At 44.4% G+C, this 18,418-nt stretch overlaps 1 protein-coding gene across 3 annotated transcripts; it reads right to left on the bottom strand.

The window, feature by feature from the left end:
* Nucleotides 1-126: 126 nt before the first annotated feature.
* UNC50 (unc-50 inner nuclear membrane RNA binding protein) lies at nt 127-18,417 on the bottom strand. Of its 3 annotated transcripts, none has more exons than XM_053307852.1 (6): nt 18,137-18,412; nt 14,389-14,672; nt 10,283-10,403; nt 7,950-8,089; nt 4,620-4,721; nt 127-498 (listed from the first exon to the last, which is right to left on the bottom strand). In XM_053307852.1, the coding sequence occupies exons 2-6, from the start codon at nt 14,666-14,668 to the stop codon at nt 362-364; spliced, it is 780 nt and encodes a 259-aa protein (XP_053163827.1). In that variant the 5' UTR covers nt 14,669-14,672; nt 18,137-18,412; the 3' UTR covers nt 127-361. The 3 variants fall into 3 exon arrangements, with proteins under 3 accessions (XP_053163827.1, XP_053163828.1, XP_053163829.1); XM_053307853.1 differs by lacking the exon at nt 18,137-18,412 and adding an exon at nt 17,759-18,024; XM_053307854.1 differs by lacking the exon at nt 4,620-4,721 and having other exon boundaries at nt 18,137-18,417.
* Between the last annotated feature and the right edge of the window lies 1 nt (nt 18,418).

Below are 18,418 nucleotides of genomic sequence, written 5' to 3'. Positions count from 1 at the left end.
GTTGCAGCCAATGCTTCAGCAAAAATACTGGAGCTGGTTTATCTTGTGATCTTATCTTCACTTCATTAACCAATACTATTGCTATAAATATCAAGTATAATTATGACTTTCAAAAAGTAACACAACTCTGTTAAAAAATATTTATTACACAAATGTACACTTTTGTCCTTTAGGGAATGCAGCAGAATAGAATTGCCAGAAGTCTGCAGCTGTAAATACATTTTTAAAACCCAAGTACTCTGTACACACTGGTCTACAGTGAAGTTATTTACAGTAATTTACAAGTATATTAATCTTACCTATATTGACAATCGTACAAGAGGCAAAAACAAGCAACCAATTTTCTTATAAGGAGTCTGGTTTATTTCACTCTTAGCTTGTAGAAAGAACAAAGTGTTTGAGTGAAGTTCCATCCCATGGCTAATGAAACCACATAAAGCAAGATGAGAGGCACAAACGGGTACAGCAGGATGACTGTGTTCTTCAAGAAAGGTAATGCTGAAAAAGGAAGAAGAGCTTCAAGCACAGAATGGGAAGCAGAAAGTATTTGCACTATCAGACGAGGCACTGCATGGGGATCTCTTTGTTGATCATCTATTGCCCTCAGGCAGCTGAAGGCTAGTGAGTTATCCACACCAATCATTGTGCAATGATTACGTTCTGAGAGATGGAAACCAAGCAAGTAGTACTGTGTGCCTGGCCCCCACAGAGGCAGCCACTCCCCTTTGCTTACCTCTGTGAAGAATGGCCTTGGCACAGAGCAGGGAAGGGTTATGAAAAGGATGGAGTTGGGCACAGCTTCAACATCATGGAGGACACACGTTTGGGTATGTAGTTCTTTCCATGGACTCCCGGGGAAGGACTGCATGCCCCAGCATTTCCTGCTTGACATCAATGTTCTAATTGGAGCTGTACCCAGCTCCTCATTCCTTTCACAGCCTTCCCCCACTTTGGGTTTTTAGGTGGGGGGCTGCAGGGCCAGGTGCATAGTGCAGTTGGTTGGCATCAATCCTTTGGAGCCCAATAGTTGCACAGGCATAACTGACTCCAACTGCAAAAGAGAGCACATAGCTGAAGCAATCTGATACTTCTAAGAAATGCACAGCCTTCTACACCAAAGGAATTCTTAAATGTAGGACGCTCCAGCAGATACAGAAGTTTGGCCAATTAAGTGCAATAATGGCTATGCTCCAAAGCAAATGCACTATCGGTTTTGTTTGCCTAAGGGAGTGTGTTGCTTGGGAGTAGCAGCCACTATCTCTTCCCTGTGCTACATGGCAAAATCAAGAGGACTTGGAAAAGGAGCATCCCGCATCCATTAGTATCTGCTGGTTAAAGGTGTTTTTTTAAGCCACAGTGGGTATGTGCCCCAGCACTTGGTCATACCTAATCCAAACTCTGTAACTAGATGCACACACCCTAGTTATTGCCACCTCTATAAAACTAAAGCAGGGCATCACTGACAGATGAGCTTATCCAACCCCTCCAGTGGCTGATGCTGGGGTATATTTTCTGTTTCTTTTTAGATTGTGAGCCTTTTGGGGACAAGGAACCATCTTTATTATTTTTGTATATGAACGGCTCTGTTGAAATATGGTATATAAATATGCATAGTAATATACGGAAGTGTAACGAGGCCACCAACCAATACAGGCCCCAACTCTCCAAGCAGTATAATGCAGCCATCTTCCTACGCCCTTTCCTTCTGCAAATGTAGTGGAATGGTATCTTGATTGCTTTCAATGAAGATAAGGGCCATCTCACATCTTGCAAGCCAGATATACAGACTTGTCCACCATGATGATCTAAGTACAAGAGTGAGCCATACCAAACTCTGTACACATTGTGGGGAGTTGCAGTTGGCCCTAGATCATTGCAATACTGTACATACGTACACACACACACACGTACACACACGGGGGGGAGGAGCATGACTCTTGTATGTTAAACACTGTAGGCACATATAATCACGGTGCACTATGAGTGTTGGGACTAGGACTGAGGAGACCCAGGTTCAAATCCCCATTCAACCATGGAATTCACTTGGTGATATTGGGCCAGGTGCCATATTTAGATTGTAAGCCCTTTGGGGACAAGGAGCCATTTTATGTATTTTAATCTATATAAACCACTTGGGAAACTTTTGTTGAAAAGCAGTATATAAATATTTGTCGTAGTTGTATCTCTCAGCCTAAACTGCCTCACAGAGTTGAGGATAAAGACAGAACCACCATGTACATCGTCCTGAGCTCCTTGAAGAGCAGCAGAAATGTTTTCCATCACATTAAACAGTCCTAACAAAATGCAGATTATGTGAACTCTGTGTGCTTTTTATTACATCCAGAGGCTGAAACATTAGTTCTATTCATATAGGGAGCAATAGTGAGCCTCTTTAAGAATTCCTACTTATACTGCCTATTTTATTCTTTATTTTGGTGCAAAGAGCTAAATGTTTATTATTTATTTATTTGATTCGATTTTTAGACCACCCTTATAAAATAGCTCAGGGCGGTTCACAAATATCATAAAACAGTTAAAATCAATCAATGATCAGGAATAAAAATTTTAAAATACAATAAAACAGTTAAAAATAAAACAATTCAAAACCATATAAAAACCCGATACATTGAAAACCCTTTAAAACAATTTAAAAACCCTGGAAGACCAGGCCAAACAGGTAGGTCTTTAGGGCTCTCCTAAGTGCCAATAAAGAATTCAAATTACGGATTTCTGCAGGGAGCACATTCCACAATCTAGGAGCGGCTACAGAAAAGGCCTGCCTCTGGGTTGCCACCAGACGAGCCAGTGGCAACTGGAGCCAGACCTCCTCAGATGATCTTAGCATGCGGTGGGGATCAGACCGAAGAAGGCACTCTCTAAGGTAACCTGGACCTAAACCATTCAGGGCTTTAAAGGTAATAACCAGCACTTTGTATTTTGCCCGGAAATGTATCGGCAGCCAATGCAGCTGTTTTAGAAAAGGCGTAATATGGTCTCTCCAAGTTGCCCCGGAGACCAGCCTGGCTGCCACATTTTGAACTAACTGAAGTTTTCGAACTACGTACAAAGGCAGCCCCATGTAGAGTGCATTACAGTAGTCAAGCCTGGAGGTTACCAGCTGGTGCACCACTGTTCTGAGGTTATCCTCCTCAAGGAATGGATGCAGCTGTTGGATCAGCCTAAGCTGATAAAAAACACTGCTGGCCACAGCCTCCACCTGAGATACCAGGGTGAGGTCTGGATCCAGGAGTACCCCCAAGATGCACACCTGCTCCTTCTGGAGGAGTGTAACCCTGTCCAGCACAGGGAGATCTAACTCATTCCTCAGATTCTGAGCCACTACAATAAGCACCTCCGTCTTGCTTGGATTCAATTTCAATTTGTTATCCCTCATCCAGCCCATTACTGCCTGTAGGCAGGCATTTATGGAATGAATGCCATTTCCTGATGAAGCAGATGAAAGAGAGAAGTAGACTTGGGTGTCATCAGCATACTGATAACATCCAGCACCAAATCGCCTGATGACCTCACCCAGCGGTTTCATGTAGATATTGAAAACCATTGGTGACAGAATGAAGCCCTGAGGGACTCCATTTAACAGCTCTCGTTTAGAAGAGCAATTTTCACCAAGCTCCACCATCTGGAATCTGCCCAAGAGATAAGAGCGGAACCACTGCAGAGCAGTGACTCCTATCCCCAACTCCTCCAGGCGACCCAGAAGGACCATGGTTGATGGTATCGAATGCCACTGAAAGATCCAAGAGAACCAACAGAGTCACACTCCCTGTCGATTCCCCAGTATAGGTCATCCATCAGGCCAACCAAGGCTGACTCAACCCCATTGCCTGCTCTAAAGCCAGTTTGAAATGGGTCTAGATAACCAGTTTCCCCCAAAACCGCCTGGAGCTGGTCGGCCACGACCCTCTCTATCACCTTGCCCAACCAAGGGAGATTAGCGATTGGCCTATAACTATCAATCGCCGAGGGATCCAGGGAAGGCTTCTTAAGAAAAGGTCTAATTATCACCTCCTTCAAGCATGGAGGCACCTTACCCTCCCTCAGTGATTCATTTATGATATTCACCAGGCCTCCTTGAATAATCTCCCTGCTAGATCGAAGCAGCCAAGTCGGGCAAGGGTCCAGAGAACAAGTGGTGGACCGCACTGCTCCAAGCAGCTTGTCCACATCCTCAGGAATCACAGATTGAAACTGATACAACCTAACACTGCAAGAAGGATTGCTGGACACCTCCTCTGTAGATCCTGCAGAAAAAGTGGAATCCAAGTCGGCCCGAATACAGGAGATTTTATCCAAAAAAACCCCCACTGAGGGCATCACCCATTGCACCAAATAAAATAGGTACGGTCACATACAATTAAATACAGCAACTCATACAACTGGATAAGAGTTGCTTTACAATCCCTTTACAATCTATTGCTCTTCCTTTACATACAAAACATTTTAAGTGATGACTCTCTACATAGTTGTTATCAGACTCCTCCTTGAAACCAGCCCAGATTACACTTATTGAAACCTCTGGTCAGGAATAGCAAGATTTTCTGCAGATAAAGAATACCTATTATGATTTACTAGATGGTAAGGGCTGTATAATTACTTACCACTGTACCCTAGGAATGTCACATAGATGTAATAGCCAATTGCAATCAGCCACAAAGTATTTCCAACGAAATAGCCAATAAACGATTCCAAAACAATCACATCTGCAAGAAACAATGATTGTTCAGTTCTATCAGAAGATAAGCACAAAAGCAGAAATGCTTCAAGTCTATTTCTCCATGTCAGCATCATGAGGCAACGGCAAAACATCCCTAAATGCCTAGTCTGGTGGCTACAGGCCACCTCCAGTCATGGTGGCTATAGGCCATCTCCATTAAAGGCAAAATGCCGCTGAATACCAGTTGCAGAGGACCAACAGCAGGAGAGAGGGCAAGCCCTCACCCCCTGCCTGTTGGCTTCTCAGAGGCATCTGGTGGGCCACTGTGTGAAACAGGATGCTGGACTAGATAGGCTTTGGGCCTGATCCAGCAGGGCTGTTCCTATGTTCAATGTAGTAATGGGGTGGATATGGGGTAACAAACAGACTGAATCCAAACAGGATGGAGGTTCTCATTGTAGGAAGCTGCAGTACGAGAAATGGGATAGATCTGCCAGTTCTTGATGGGGTTACACTCCCCCAGAAGGTTAACAGTTTGAGAGTACTTCTAGACCCAACCCTCTCTCTCATACCTCAGGAGAAGGCGGTGGCCAGGAGTGCTTTCTATCAGCTTGAGTTGATTCGCCAACTGCGCCCTTTCCTGGAAGTGAGTGACCTTAAGACAGTGGTGCACATGCTGGTAACCTCCAGGCTTGACTACTGCAATGCACTCTACATGGGGCTGCCTTTGTACATAGTCCTGAAACTGCAATTGGTGCAGAATGCTGATGCAAGACTGGTCTCGGGTGCCCTGAAGTGACCATATCACTCGAGTTTAAAAAGAACTATGCCGGCTACCGATAGGTTTCCAGGCAAAATAGAAAGTGCTGGTTATTACCTAAAGGTAAAGTGTGTTATCAAGTCGAGTGTGACTCCTGGCGCCCACAGAGCCCTGTGGTTTGCTTTGGTAGAATACAGGAGGGGTTTACCATTGCCTCCTCCTGCGCAGCCTGAGATGATGCCTTTCAGCATCTTACTATATTGCTGCTGCCCAATTTAGGTCTTTCCCATAGTCTGGGAAACCTACCATATATGTGCCTAAGGGTTGTTGTGAGGAGAAACTTAAGTATATAGTACACCACTCTGGGCTCCTTGGAGAAAGAGCAGGATATAAAATGTAAGTAAGTAAAGTAAATAAAAACCAATGGGGATTCGAACTGGCAACCTCCTGCTTGTTAGTCAAGCATTTCCCCCACTGCGCCACTTAAGGTGGCTGGTTATTACCTATAAAGCCCTTAATGGCTTGGGCCCAGGGTATTTAAGAGAATGCCTTGTTTGTTATGAACCCTGCTGCCTATTAAGATCTTGGGGAGGTTCATCTGAAGGTGCTGCCAGCTCCTCTGGTGGAGACTCAGAGGCGAGCCTTATCTGTAGTTGCCCCAGGGCTGTGGAATGCACTTCCTACTGAAATTAGAGCTGCACCATCCCTGTTGGCTTTTAGGAAACAACTAAAGATATCTCTTCAGCCAAACTTTCTAGCCATTTGGTAGTTTTTATAGTTATTTTAATTTTTTTTAAATATGTTTTAATTGTTAAAATTTTTTTGTTTGTTTTATTGCTGTAAACCACCTAGAGGGAGGGAGAGTCTGCTGATCCTTTTGGATCTCTCAGCAGCTTTCAGTACCATCAACCATGGTATTCTTCTGGGTCGCTTGAGGGAGGTGGGATTGGGCATAACTGTTTTGCAGTGGTTCCGTTCCTACCTCACTAGCAGATCCCAGATGTTGTCACTTGGAGGCTGTTTCTCTGTGAAGCATGAACTAAAGTGTAAAGTTTCACAAGGCTCCATACTGTCTCCAATGCTCTTTAACATCTACATGAAATCGCTGAGAGAGATCATCAGGGGATTTGGTGCAGGGTGTTATCAATATGCTGACGACACCCAGATCTATTTCTCCATACCAACTTCATCAGGAAATGGCACAACTTCCCTAAATGCCTGCCTGGGTTGGATGAGGGATAACAAACTGAAGTTGAATCCAAATAAGTACTGACTGTAGGGGGTTGGGACCCGAGAGATGGTTTAGATCTGCCTGTTCTAGATGGGGTTACACTCCCTTGAAAGATCAGCTTGGTTGTGCTCCTGGACGCCAAACTCTCTCTGGTTTATCAGGTTAAGGCGGTGGCGAGGAGCAGTTTATTAGCTTTAACTGATACATCAGCTACGACCATTTCTGGAGGTAAATGACTTTAACAGTGGTGCATATGCTGGTACCCTCTAGGCTTGATTATGTAATGCACTCTACATGGGCTGCCTTTGTAAGTAGTCCGGAAACTACAATTGGTACAGACCGTGGCAGCCAGACTTGTATCAGGAACAACAAAAGGGACCATACAGCTCCAGTTTTGAAATAATTGCACTTGCTGCCAATAAGTTTCTGTGTGAGATACAAAGTGCTGGTTATTACCTACAAAGCTCTCAACAGCTTGGATCCAGGGTATTTAAAAGAGCATCTTATTTGTCATGAACCCTGTCTCCTACTAAGATCATCTGGAGAGGTCCGGTTACAGTTGCCACCGGCTTGTTTTGTGGCAACTTGGGACTGAGCCTTCTCTGTGGCTGCCCTGGGACTTTGGAATGTGCTCCTTGATAAAATAAGAGCATCCCCTTCTCTGTTTGTTTTCAGGAAAACTCTCAAAACTCTTTTACAGTAATCCCTCGACCTACGAACTACTCGACATCCGATGTTTTCGAGTTACGAGTGACAAAAAAGACCGGAAGTAGTTGCCGGTTTAGATTCAGCTTACTCGACCTACGAATTTTTAGATGCGGTTTCCTCGACTTACGAATGTTTCCAGACTTCCGTGGTGCGCTCTTCGACTTACGAAAATTTTGACCTCCGAACGTGCGTTCGGAATGGATTAATTACGTAAGTCGAGGGACCACTGTATATGTGTTTTGGTTGTTGTTGGCCGCCCAGAGACATGGGTTTGGGCGGGGTATAAATTCAATAGATAGACAGAGACAAAATAAGATGTACCTGTTTTCTCAGGCTTTTAACTGAGGATTTTAAAATGTAATGTGCTTTTATCTGTGATTTGTTTTATTAGTTTTGTGAATTTTAACTGTTTTATACTGTTTTAATATTTGTTGTGTTTTTAATTTATTTATAGAGATGTTTATAGCAGGCAGTATAGAAATATGATATATAAAATAAGTAAAATAGAGACTTCGGTAGTGGGTGGTATACAAATATGTTAAATAAATAAATCAGAATAGGAAGTGTTTACTTACAATTAATGAAGAACAGCTGTATGAAATGCAGTATGACAAGAAGTGGATAGAAAGCATTCAAATGAACATCAAAGGCATATCCCCACTCCACATCGTAGTCCCTGCTCTGATGTTTTACCAGGTACTTATTTGTGATGAACCTTTTTGCAGGGGGGAAAAAAAAGTCAAAATCCACCAATTAACAGGGATGCTAAGCTTGAAAGTTTCAATAAAACTTAATTCAAGGGAAACAGATCTTTTCTATTTCCATACATCATATTTGGCAGTAGCCACATTCAAGACAAATATGTTGGGCTAGAGATCAACAATAAGAAGCCTTATTGTACTTTTATATGTACTTATACTTAGATTCCCTAGATGTCTTATGGAAAAATCAGCATATACATGAGAGAGATATATAGTGCCTCTCTCTGTTTTCATTATATATATGGAGTAGGGATGTGCATGAACCTAATATTGCATTTCGGTTCAAATTTGGACCGAATTCAAACCAAACCGCTGGTCCATGAACTGGTTCAGTTGAACCAACCAGCCCATCCAGTTGACTGAACCAGTTTGGTGGTTCGAAGGGCTATGGTTGTAAAAATGGGAATCCAACAAGGATTTCCCTTTACAAGCAGAGGGGTGGGGGGATCCTTGAAAAATCTTCTAAAGGGTTGTGAGTAGGCACCTTTAAAAGTAGATTAAGGTTCTTACCGGACTCCTCAAAACACCCCCGGCACAGCCCAAGCACACGGTGCTCTCTCCAGGAACGCACCTGAGCAGTGGCCACACAGTTCCGGCCTCCGTGGATGCCTCTGCACACCTGGGCTATTCCAGGAGGCTTTGAGGCATGGCAGCTACCTTTTGTTGTAAAGGGGGATCCTCACTGGATTCCCCTTTCTAAGCATAGCCCCTTGATCTGCCACAGACCAGTTCTCAGTTTGGTTTGATCATGGGCCAGATCACCTCCAGTCCAGTTTGCGATTGAACCATTAAACCAGCCCAGTTCAAGGCGAACCAGTTTGGGATCGAATGCTTCATGCATATCCCTAATTTGGAGTAATAATATGACTTACTGAGAAATCGGCACAGTTTTGTAGCCATTCTGCTATCATAGCATTTGCACATTCTCTGCTCTCCAGCTGTTATTGAGCTACATTATCCCATTACCCCCAGCCACAATTTATTGTGGCTGGAGATGATGAGAGTTGTAGTTCAACAACAGCTGGGAGAGCCAAGGTTGCCTACCCCCATCTAGGTAATGCTGACCAATAAAATGGCAGCAAAAGAATAGCTGCTGTTCCAAGTAGTTTGCCATCTTTGTGGCCACTTTCAAAAGCCGATTCAGATATTTGAGCAGCTACCTGTGATAACACTGACATACATATAATCCCTGCTAACTTGGCAAAGAGGCACCTTTTATTGTGGTGATTCTATTTATTTAGCAGGGGGAGAGTAACTGGCCCTATCCATCCCCAGCACAGTACCTCCAGTGACTGTTACTGGTGCTATCTTATGTATCTTTTTATATTGTGAGCCCTCTGGGGACAGCGATTCATCTTATTTATTTGTTATTTCTCTGTGTAAACCACCCTGAGCCATTTTTGGAAGGGTGGTATAGAAACTGAATGAATGAATGAATAAATAAATAAATAAATAAATTAAATAAAATAATATAGTGCAGTCATCTCCACTATTTTTCAAGTGGGGCAAAGATCCTCCAAGGTGAGAGCCATTTCCCACCAAGCTAACCTCAGAACAGTGCTGTGGTTCTCCCAGTGCCAGGTGGGCAGCGTGGGTCCACCAAGAGAAACCAAGCCCTGTCAAGCCCCAGCACCATTTTGGAAGGTGAACAAGGGGTGCTCAGAAGTGTAGTCCTTCTCAGTGCTTTATCCATAGAGTTCTATGAGGCAAGTGCTGGGAAGGACTACACTTCCCAGGACCCCACGTGCACCTTTCAAGATGGTGCTTGGGCTCAAGAGGGCTCAATTTCCCTTAAAGGAGCTGTACCAGGTGCTGGGCAAAGCCACACTCAAGCTTGATGGGAGCTGCCACTGACTTCCAAGCCTTGCAATGAAAAATATAGTGCATGTCAAAGTAATGAAGAATTTTCTTCTCTGAGATTTTCAGCCAAATCTTAAATGAATATCTTTTGCTGGAGCAGCACCATACAACTACCTCTCAGCCAAACATGTCTACTTACAAGTAAACTCTACTGATTTCCGTGGGGCTAACTTCTAGGTATGCATGGTTTAGACCACAGCAAAAGACTTCTTTTTCTTGAATCAAACTTGCATAGATTGCAAGTTTCAAAAAAGCTTCTCTGCTCAGTTTGTTTTGAACAGACTTACCACATTAAAGTTGCAATTAGGAGGCCAACACCTACACAATCTATAAACACGACCCAAAGCAGCAGCTTAATAGTTTCCACAAATCCCATGCCCAATACAAAGCCAAATCCTATAGTGGATACTGAAAGAGACACAGGAAACAACAGAGAGGTGATTAATTCGTGGCACACAAAGTACGCCACCTTCATACATGTTCTAAAACCCTTGAGATTAATGTTTGGTGAAGCCTCTTCTAAACACTAGTCATTGGTTAACATCCTGACTAAGTTTATCAGAAAAAGTTCTATTAAAATGTAATTGTCTTTTAGAATATTCCCTAAGTATACTGAAACATTTATTCCCTATATCAGCTCCTATTGAAAAATTTAGACAGGATGTCAGCCACAGATTACAATATGCCTCCATCATCTAGAAAGAAACATTGGTCTTACCTGTGAAGGGTTCTTTTTCACCATAATCTGAGCCCATCCTAGGGACATACCCAAGCTAGACTAGAGAGTAGCCCAGGAGGGGAGTGGAAGTATTCTAGACAACCTGCTGGAGCACCATGCAGCTGAGTGCCACCTGTGCAGTATGGAGGATGAGATCCTGTAGTGTTTGATTAACAGGATTACCAAGGACCAGGTTGCTGCCTGACAGATAATTTGCAGTGATGTTCTGGCCTCGAATGCTGCTGATGTGGATGCGCTTCTTGTTGAGTGTGTGGTAATGCTCCGTGGTACCAGAACCTCCAATGTATTGTAGGCCAGAACGATGGTGTCGCTGATCCATTTGGCGAGTGTGCTCTTTGACACTTTGTTTCCCAAAGCAGTGGGGCAGAATAATATGAAGAGGGATTTCGACTTCCATGATGAAAATCTGTGAATAGGGGATGGAGCCAGATTGTTGGCACCCTTCAAAAAGCGTCTGATGTGAGGGTGGAGGAGTAGGGAGCCCTGGACGTTGAGTTCCAAGACGGAGACCAGGGCCAACGTCTGCCTGTGTAGGGTACTTGGTTGTAGTCCTCTGATCGAGGCCAGACTGCAAAAACGTAAGGATGTCCAGGACCTTTGCTGATGTAGGCTGTAGGCCCTTCCCTCCTGGTCCATCGCGAGAATGCCATCCATGTGGTCTGGTAGATTCTGTTGGTGGATGGCCTCCTAGAGGCCCGGATTGTTGTCTGTACCTTGTGGTCATAGCCCTGATTAGCTAACTTCTCCTGCTCCATGTCCTAGCATTGAATTGAAGCCAGTCTGGGTTGGAGTGAAGGACTGGACCCTGTGATAGCAGGTCTGGATGCCTGGGGAGTGGCCATGGTGGGCAAATGGTGTGTTCCATTCTGCCAGCATAGTTGAGAGGAAGAGTTGGGGAAAAGGAATTAGTGGGGTGGCAGAAGACGTGGATGGGAAGACCTCTTGATCCAACCCCTGGCTGGTGACGAGGGTCTCCAGTGAAGCTACCGCATTAAAGGTGCGCCTTGCCTTTGCCATTAGACCAGGCATTTATTTGATTCTCTGCTGCTGCTGCTCTTTATAATCTTTATTGCTTTTATGCTTTTTGTTTTAAATTTTGTAATCAGATTTGTTTAATATTTTTTTCCCCACTTAATATTTTAATTGTGTGTTTTTTACCATCTTGTGTTAAATTTTTTTTGCTGTAAACTGCCTTGGGATTGCTTTAATGAAAGGCGGTATATAAATTTAACAATCAATCAATCAATCGATAAGGACCTCAAAATCTGAGGGCAGGAATAAGCGAGTAGAGCCAGATGTTTGGTTAGGTGTCTCCTCCTCAGATATTTCCCCTTCCTCTGGTTTAGAGGATGCCTGGTCTGACTGATCTGGGTTAGTGGGGGGAGGTCTGGAGGTGGACCGACCCCTCTCTTGGTCTGTGGGGTGAGAGAGATGGTTGACAGGGACTGTGTAGGCTGCAGGTCCCGGGGGTGGGGGGGTTGGTCTCAGGTGGTAGGCCCTCAGAGGAAGAGGATGAGGAGGAATGGCAACGTCTCCTCTTCCTGCCCCTGGCTAGTCGTGGGACAAAGCAGCTCCTCTCACCCTCTGGGATGGCCCTCCTCACTGTGATAGAGTCTGGTGATGAGGAGGATTCCCTCCTGAGGGAAGCCCTGGGTTTGGCAGGCAGGGATGGCAGCAAGGCTCTAAATTCCCAGGCTATGAATTCCCTCAGCCATGTAGCTGTGTCCTCGGAAATAGGAGTATCCTCTCCGCCCGGCCCGTTCGCAGGGTTACTTACAGTCAGCCGCGTGGTTGGCTCTGGATGTCTCCACTCTCCCTCAAGCTGCTCCCCCGTTGTCGGTTGGGCTGTAGGAGGATATGGGACTTCCGATCCCTCCTCCCCTCAAATGGCAGCAGTATGCAAAACCGTGGGCGGCAAAATGGAGCCCCTCATTGCCTTTCTCCATTTCACTCCCTGGTGTTCGAGCAGAAGTGGGGAGCAGATGCTCCATGGTTGGCAAACCACTTGTAAAAGTAGGCGCTCACTCAGCCGAGCAAAAGGCGGTTTTGTTTTCTTCTTCCGGCTCTTGGCAGCGAGAGGCTGCTCCGAGCCGGGTGCGGTATGCCTGGTCTTTTTTCTAGCTTTTTCCGCCTGGCCTTGTACTGGCTCTGTGTGCTCCCGGTGCTAGGGTGGCATCAGGAGCCGCGTCTTGTTTGGGGGAATGTTTTCCTTCCCGATGGTCCTGGGTTCTGCCTCCCTAAGAACCCGACAGGGAGCCCATAAAGGCTTCTGCCGCCTGCACCAGCTCCATATGGAGGAGAAGGAGGTAGATATTAAGTCAAGAGGTTTAAAGAAGAGTAGGACGGAAAAAGTGGAAAGAAGGGCAAGATCTATCTGGAGCTCTCTCTCAGCTGCTATCCTGAGATAGATAGGAAAAGAGACTGGGACTCTGCCTATACCAAAAAGGAAACTTTTACTGAGATAATTTCCTGTCTATTCCTGAGGCATACTAGGAATACCCTAGATTCTAGGATGGGCTCCGATTACGGTGAAAAAATTATTCTGTCTCATTTTGCACTTAGAAATGCACTTAGTCAGGGAGCCGAAATTGTTTCTTCATACCTTTGATGTCAAACAGGTTAAAAATTACAGTTCTTATATTTAATTACCTATATATGGCAATTGTATGTCTACTAAAAAGATTCTAGACACATTCACAAACTTGTCATATTTCTTTAGAGATGCACTTTATTAGATTTTTGTTTAATTCACCGGCTAGTTTAATTCATCATAACAACAAAACTCTGAATATGCTACTACTTACTGGAACAATACCTGCAGCTTGTAATTAATATTGTACTGTTTATGAAGCACCATGTAAAATATTAAAATTGTTGAAAACTTACTTTATAGAATCTGTAGGAATACAACAGTTTTGGTCATATGTGGTTTGGTTTTAACTAGATCAAATTCACTACATTCCTAAGTAATATACTGGCAGTGGATGGCCCTTGGCGAGTCTGTGTTGGATGACTGTAAAGTATAAAATCTTTGTCTTTAAAAAAAATGGTTGCACAGTGCAGAAGCACAGAATTGAATATTGTTAGCTCTCAAGCCACAGGATGTCCAAGCCTGCTTCATAGTTTTAAAAGAGTATTGCAGTCAGAGTTTGACATAAATTGTTTTATTTATGGGTTTCATTCAGCAAATGCAAGAGATAATGTATACTGGGCTACATCTAAACTAGCAGTTAAATGCAAGGAAGTGCACTTCTGCACGAGAAGGGGGCCAATTTTTGGCAATGCCACTTCCTTCTGCAACCCCTGTGACTTCCAAAAAGATGTTCCTGAGGATTGCAGGACACCCAGGGACATATTTTCAGGAAGTACAGACAACTGCAGAGAACACAGGCAGGGGGAGAGAATAACTGAAAACCATCCATTCCTTTCATGTAGATGCAGAAGTGTCCCTTGCATGCAACTCTTAATTTGGATGTAAGCCACTAAGTTTATTGGGGGGAACAGACACACAGATTTTACACAGAAGAAGCTATTCAGAGTGGTTGCTTGATGTTCTTTTTTTGTGTGTGTGAGGAAGAAAGCCCAACTCTGGTTATCTCCTGCTCCTGCATCCTATTGTCCACTAAGGTATGCAAGAAATTCTCAGACACTCACCACACAACCAGATACTCAGCAACACAAGGAAAGCAGGGTCATCTCTTGCCCACTGATCTTTTGTTTGTTTTCTGTAGTGAAAGTTTCTATAAACTCTCTGTGGTGAAGTGAATAGATATAGCATCTGCCACACAGCAAACTCAAAGTCCATCTGCCTGAAGTGGAGCAGCCTCCGCAAGTATTTATAGCGTTTGGCCCCGGCTGTGTGCCTTGCAGCATCCCTAGAGTTTAAAGCTCCATTGCCCTGATTCCGAGAATTAACAGAAGTGGTAGGCAACATCTTGCTAAAAGAAAAACAAAAAACAAAAACAAAATTCTATTTTAAAAAATAAGCTTTAATACAGCATCTGCAAGAGAAAAATAAGTTTTAATACAACAGCAGTTATCACATTTAAGCATCAGTTGCAAGGAACAAGGTGAGCCTTAATAGTAACACTTATGCAACAAAATCATCCAGGAGAGACAGGGAAGATGAAGTCCTCACAGCCTAAGCCTAAACTTTTAAAACGTATGGAGCTTGTCTCCTAGTAAGCATGCTTAGAATGGCACACCCTTGTCACTTGGCTACAATGTTTAAATCCTGCTTTGAATCAATGCAATTCAAATATCTGCATAGTCTACTAAAACTGGGGTAAGAGCCAAGAATTCAGATTCAAAGTCCACCACTAACTGCACAAGCTTGGAGATTCCACTTCAAGCACATGTTAATGGTTGCAACTGAGCATCCAAGGGACATCAAGAACCAACACTCTTTAGGAAGGCAAAGCTGAGAATATAAGAACAGCCCTGCTCGATCAGGCTCAAGACCTATCTAGTCCAGCATCCTGTTTTACACAGTGGCTCACCAGATGCCTCTGAAAAGAGCACAGGTAAGAGATGAGGGCAAGCCCTCTCTCTTGCTGTAGCTCCACTGCAACTGGTATTCAGAGGCATCTTGCCTCTGAGGTTGGAGATGGTCTATAGCCATCAGATTAGTAGCCATTGATAAACCTCCATGAATTTCTCTAAGCCTCTTTTAAAGCCATCCAACGTAATGGCCATCACCACATCCAGTGGCAGAGAATTCCATAGATTAATATGCTGTGTGAAAAAGTACTTCCTTTTGTTGCTCCTAAATTTCCTAGCCTTTAGTTTCATGGGATGATTCCTAGTTCTAGTGTTGTGAAAGATGGAGAAAAATCTCTCTCCATCCACTCTCTCAACTCCATACATAATTTTATACACCTCTATCATATCTCCCTGTAGTCACCTCTTTTCCAAACTAAAAAGCCCCAGATGCTGTAGCCTTACATGAGCTCTGCATGTAGCTATCTCCCTCTCTCTCAGTTCCTTAGTCTTAAAGAGCTGCTGACTTTTTCAAACTAATAGTGAAGCTAAGCTCCACTAGAGCAAGGTTTAAACCTTCTAGTTTAAACAAGGCCAATGGCCCTTTAGGAGAAGGGGACGAAGAAGCCAGGTATGTTCCATGGTATGACAGTGCATGGGGAAAAGATGGCAGGGGGAGGAACAACAAATGGCCTCCAACATAATTTGCAACACTGCTGTGAAACTTAGTTTCAACTAAGGCTGCAATAATAAGAGTACTTGGGAAAAGTATTACCATCAACTGGACAACCAAATAAATATACTCAATGGAGGAAGTGACCGGCAGCCCTCATGTCCAGCAGCAATCCAGTTACCAGGTTCAATGGAGGGGATGGCAATGCCCAGTTCCCCACACCCAGCAGGAATCCCAATAGCACTATAGCAATACCCCTGGTTAAAACACACCAGATATTACAATAATCTATTGGTTATTAATGGCTTCAAAAACTGGAATTAAGTCTTGGATTCCTTTCATGGAGCATGAAAAGATTTAATTATCAAAATGGGGTGCAGCTGTGGTACTCAATCAATCAACTTTATTATGGCCAAAACCCAGCATAGGTAATAATACAGTAGAATAGTCCTAGATAATAGAACCATATTGAAAGTTGCTACATATATGCATACCACTATCAATGAGAATTAAAATGTCTAAAAAGTATAAAATAGGCTATAAAATATACTAAAGGATAAAAGAGAGATAGCTAAAAAACAAGACAGGTAATTGATAAGTAACAAAACTGATAAGATAACTAACTAATATAAGCAATATGTAAAAACTGGTATATAAAAATACAACTCCAATAGGATAGGATGAGTAGTAAAATGTTAAAAGTTATATCTATGAGTTAAATGCATCTAAGAAAACAGAATTATATAAAGAGACATATTAGGATATCCGGAGTTAAAATCACAGATTATGGGCAGATCTTGCACGCTAACGCACAGAACCTAGCAACATTGTATGTGAAGGTTCACTTTTCATCCCAGAGCAGCATCGTAGTGTAGGCTTGACTAGGGCAGCCAGGGTAGTTGAGAAGTAGAGGAAATATAAGCTTCTCCTAGCTATCTAGCTGTGGTACTCAACTAGGCCCCATATCATTAAGGTACCTCCTAGACACACTTCTGTTCCCCTCTATTTTAAGGAGAGGGAAAACATGTCATTTTAGGTTTTCACTAAGGCCTAGTTATCACTTGGGCACTTTTCACACAGGGCTTTTAGCTCACATCTCCTCTGGAACGGAGGTCTGTTCACATATTGGCCAGATTTATCCCAAAGTCCCTGTGAGCTATCAGGGAGCCCTTCACACACGATTTGGGTTTTTCGTTGCACATTAAAGTGTAGGCCAATTTATATACAGGATTTAAAAAATCAACTTTTTGCATCATTTTGGGGAGGCAACTTTGAACTTGCAGTAAAGCCTGCTATCTGAAAATCCTCCAGGGTGGTTAAAATTGTGCCTGGGCTGTACCAAAGGCTGGAGGTGGGAGTTCATGTAACCAAATGTTCCTCCAGAAAACTGGCACACCAGTGAGAAGCAAAAACCCATCTCCACATTCTTGCTTTCTTTGTGGGGGAATTTGCTTTTTTTCTTTGCAGCACTATCATATGAGTCCCCACCTGCAGTCTGAAGTGGTACAGCCCATACACAGCATGATCTCTTCACTGAATAAGAACCAGAGTCTGTATCCTTACGTAGTGGACACTTCCACAAGGACCAAACTTTACTGCCACATAATGGCTATCAGTTCTGGCATTGTTGGTGTTTTGTTTTAAGAGCTTTAAAGCCCCCTTGCATGTATTATTACTCCATCCCCATTTCTGAGGCTCCGAAGAATGCTGCTGCAACAAGATGGAAGCCAAAGTGCACAGTAGGAAGAGTCACAGTAGGATGCTCCACCGAGAGAGAAGAGAGGAAGCTTTAACATTACGCTGTCATGAGGAAAAAACCACAACAGAGCCGCTGTTTCCCTCAGTGACTTCTAAAACGAGATCCCCAAATACCTGGTGAGGGCTGGGGACAGGGAAGACACAGACACAAGGCAGAAAGGCACAGATAAGGAAGTATGGGAGGAAAGCGGAGCAACTCGTTAACAGCCACGCGGAGGGGCATCTGCAGGAATGGCTTCAGCCGGAGTGGGCACCCTTCGCGACAAGCAAGCCACCCGCGAAACACCGCGCTTCACGAGGCACGACCAAGGTGTCTTCGCAAAGGGGGGCGGAGATCGGGCTGCATGCGGGGAGCTCGCAGGTGCCCTCTCGGGGCGGGAGGGGGGGGGACCGGCCCGCGCCTGTGCACCGCCGCTGGACGGCCGCCAGAGAGAGAAACCTCGCTCCACCGCCCTGAACCTCCCCGTTCCGGAACCGAAGAAGAGAACTCACGCGACGTTCCGGCGGCTGTCAATTTACTCGATGTCGCAGCTCCGCCCCCTTCTCTTTTCTGCCCCTGGGGGTGCAGGGGAGGGGGGTGGGCGGCGGCGTAAGCACCTTCGCCGCGGGCACCAAGGAGGAGCCCCTCCGCTCTGCCGCTGCCCCCGACAACACCACCACCACAGCTGCCAGCTCACAACAGCTGAGCTGCTATTTTTCCCTGGGACTTCCGGCAAAGGCGCAGGGCCGCGCGCGAGCGCGACCGACGCACGTGACGCAACCCGGCTGTGCCGT

Source organism: Hemicordylus capensis, chromosome 3, assembly GCF_027244095.1.
Source record: "Hemicordylus capensis ecotype Gifberg chromosome 3, rHemCap1.1.pri, whole genome shotgun sequence".
Taxonomy (NCBI): Eukaryota; Metazoa; Chordata; class Lepidosauria; order Squamata; family Cordylidae; genus Hemicordylus; species Hemicordylus capensis.
Note: the sequence above shows the minus strand (reverse complement) of the source record. Positions and strands in the feature narration are given on the sequence as shown.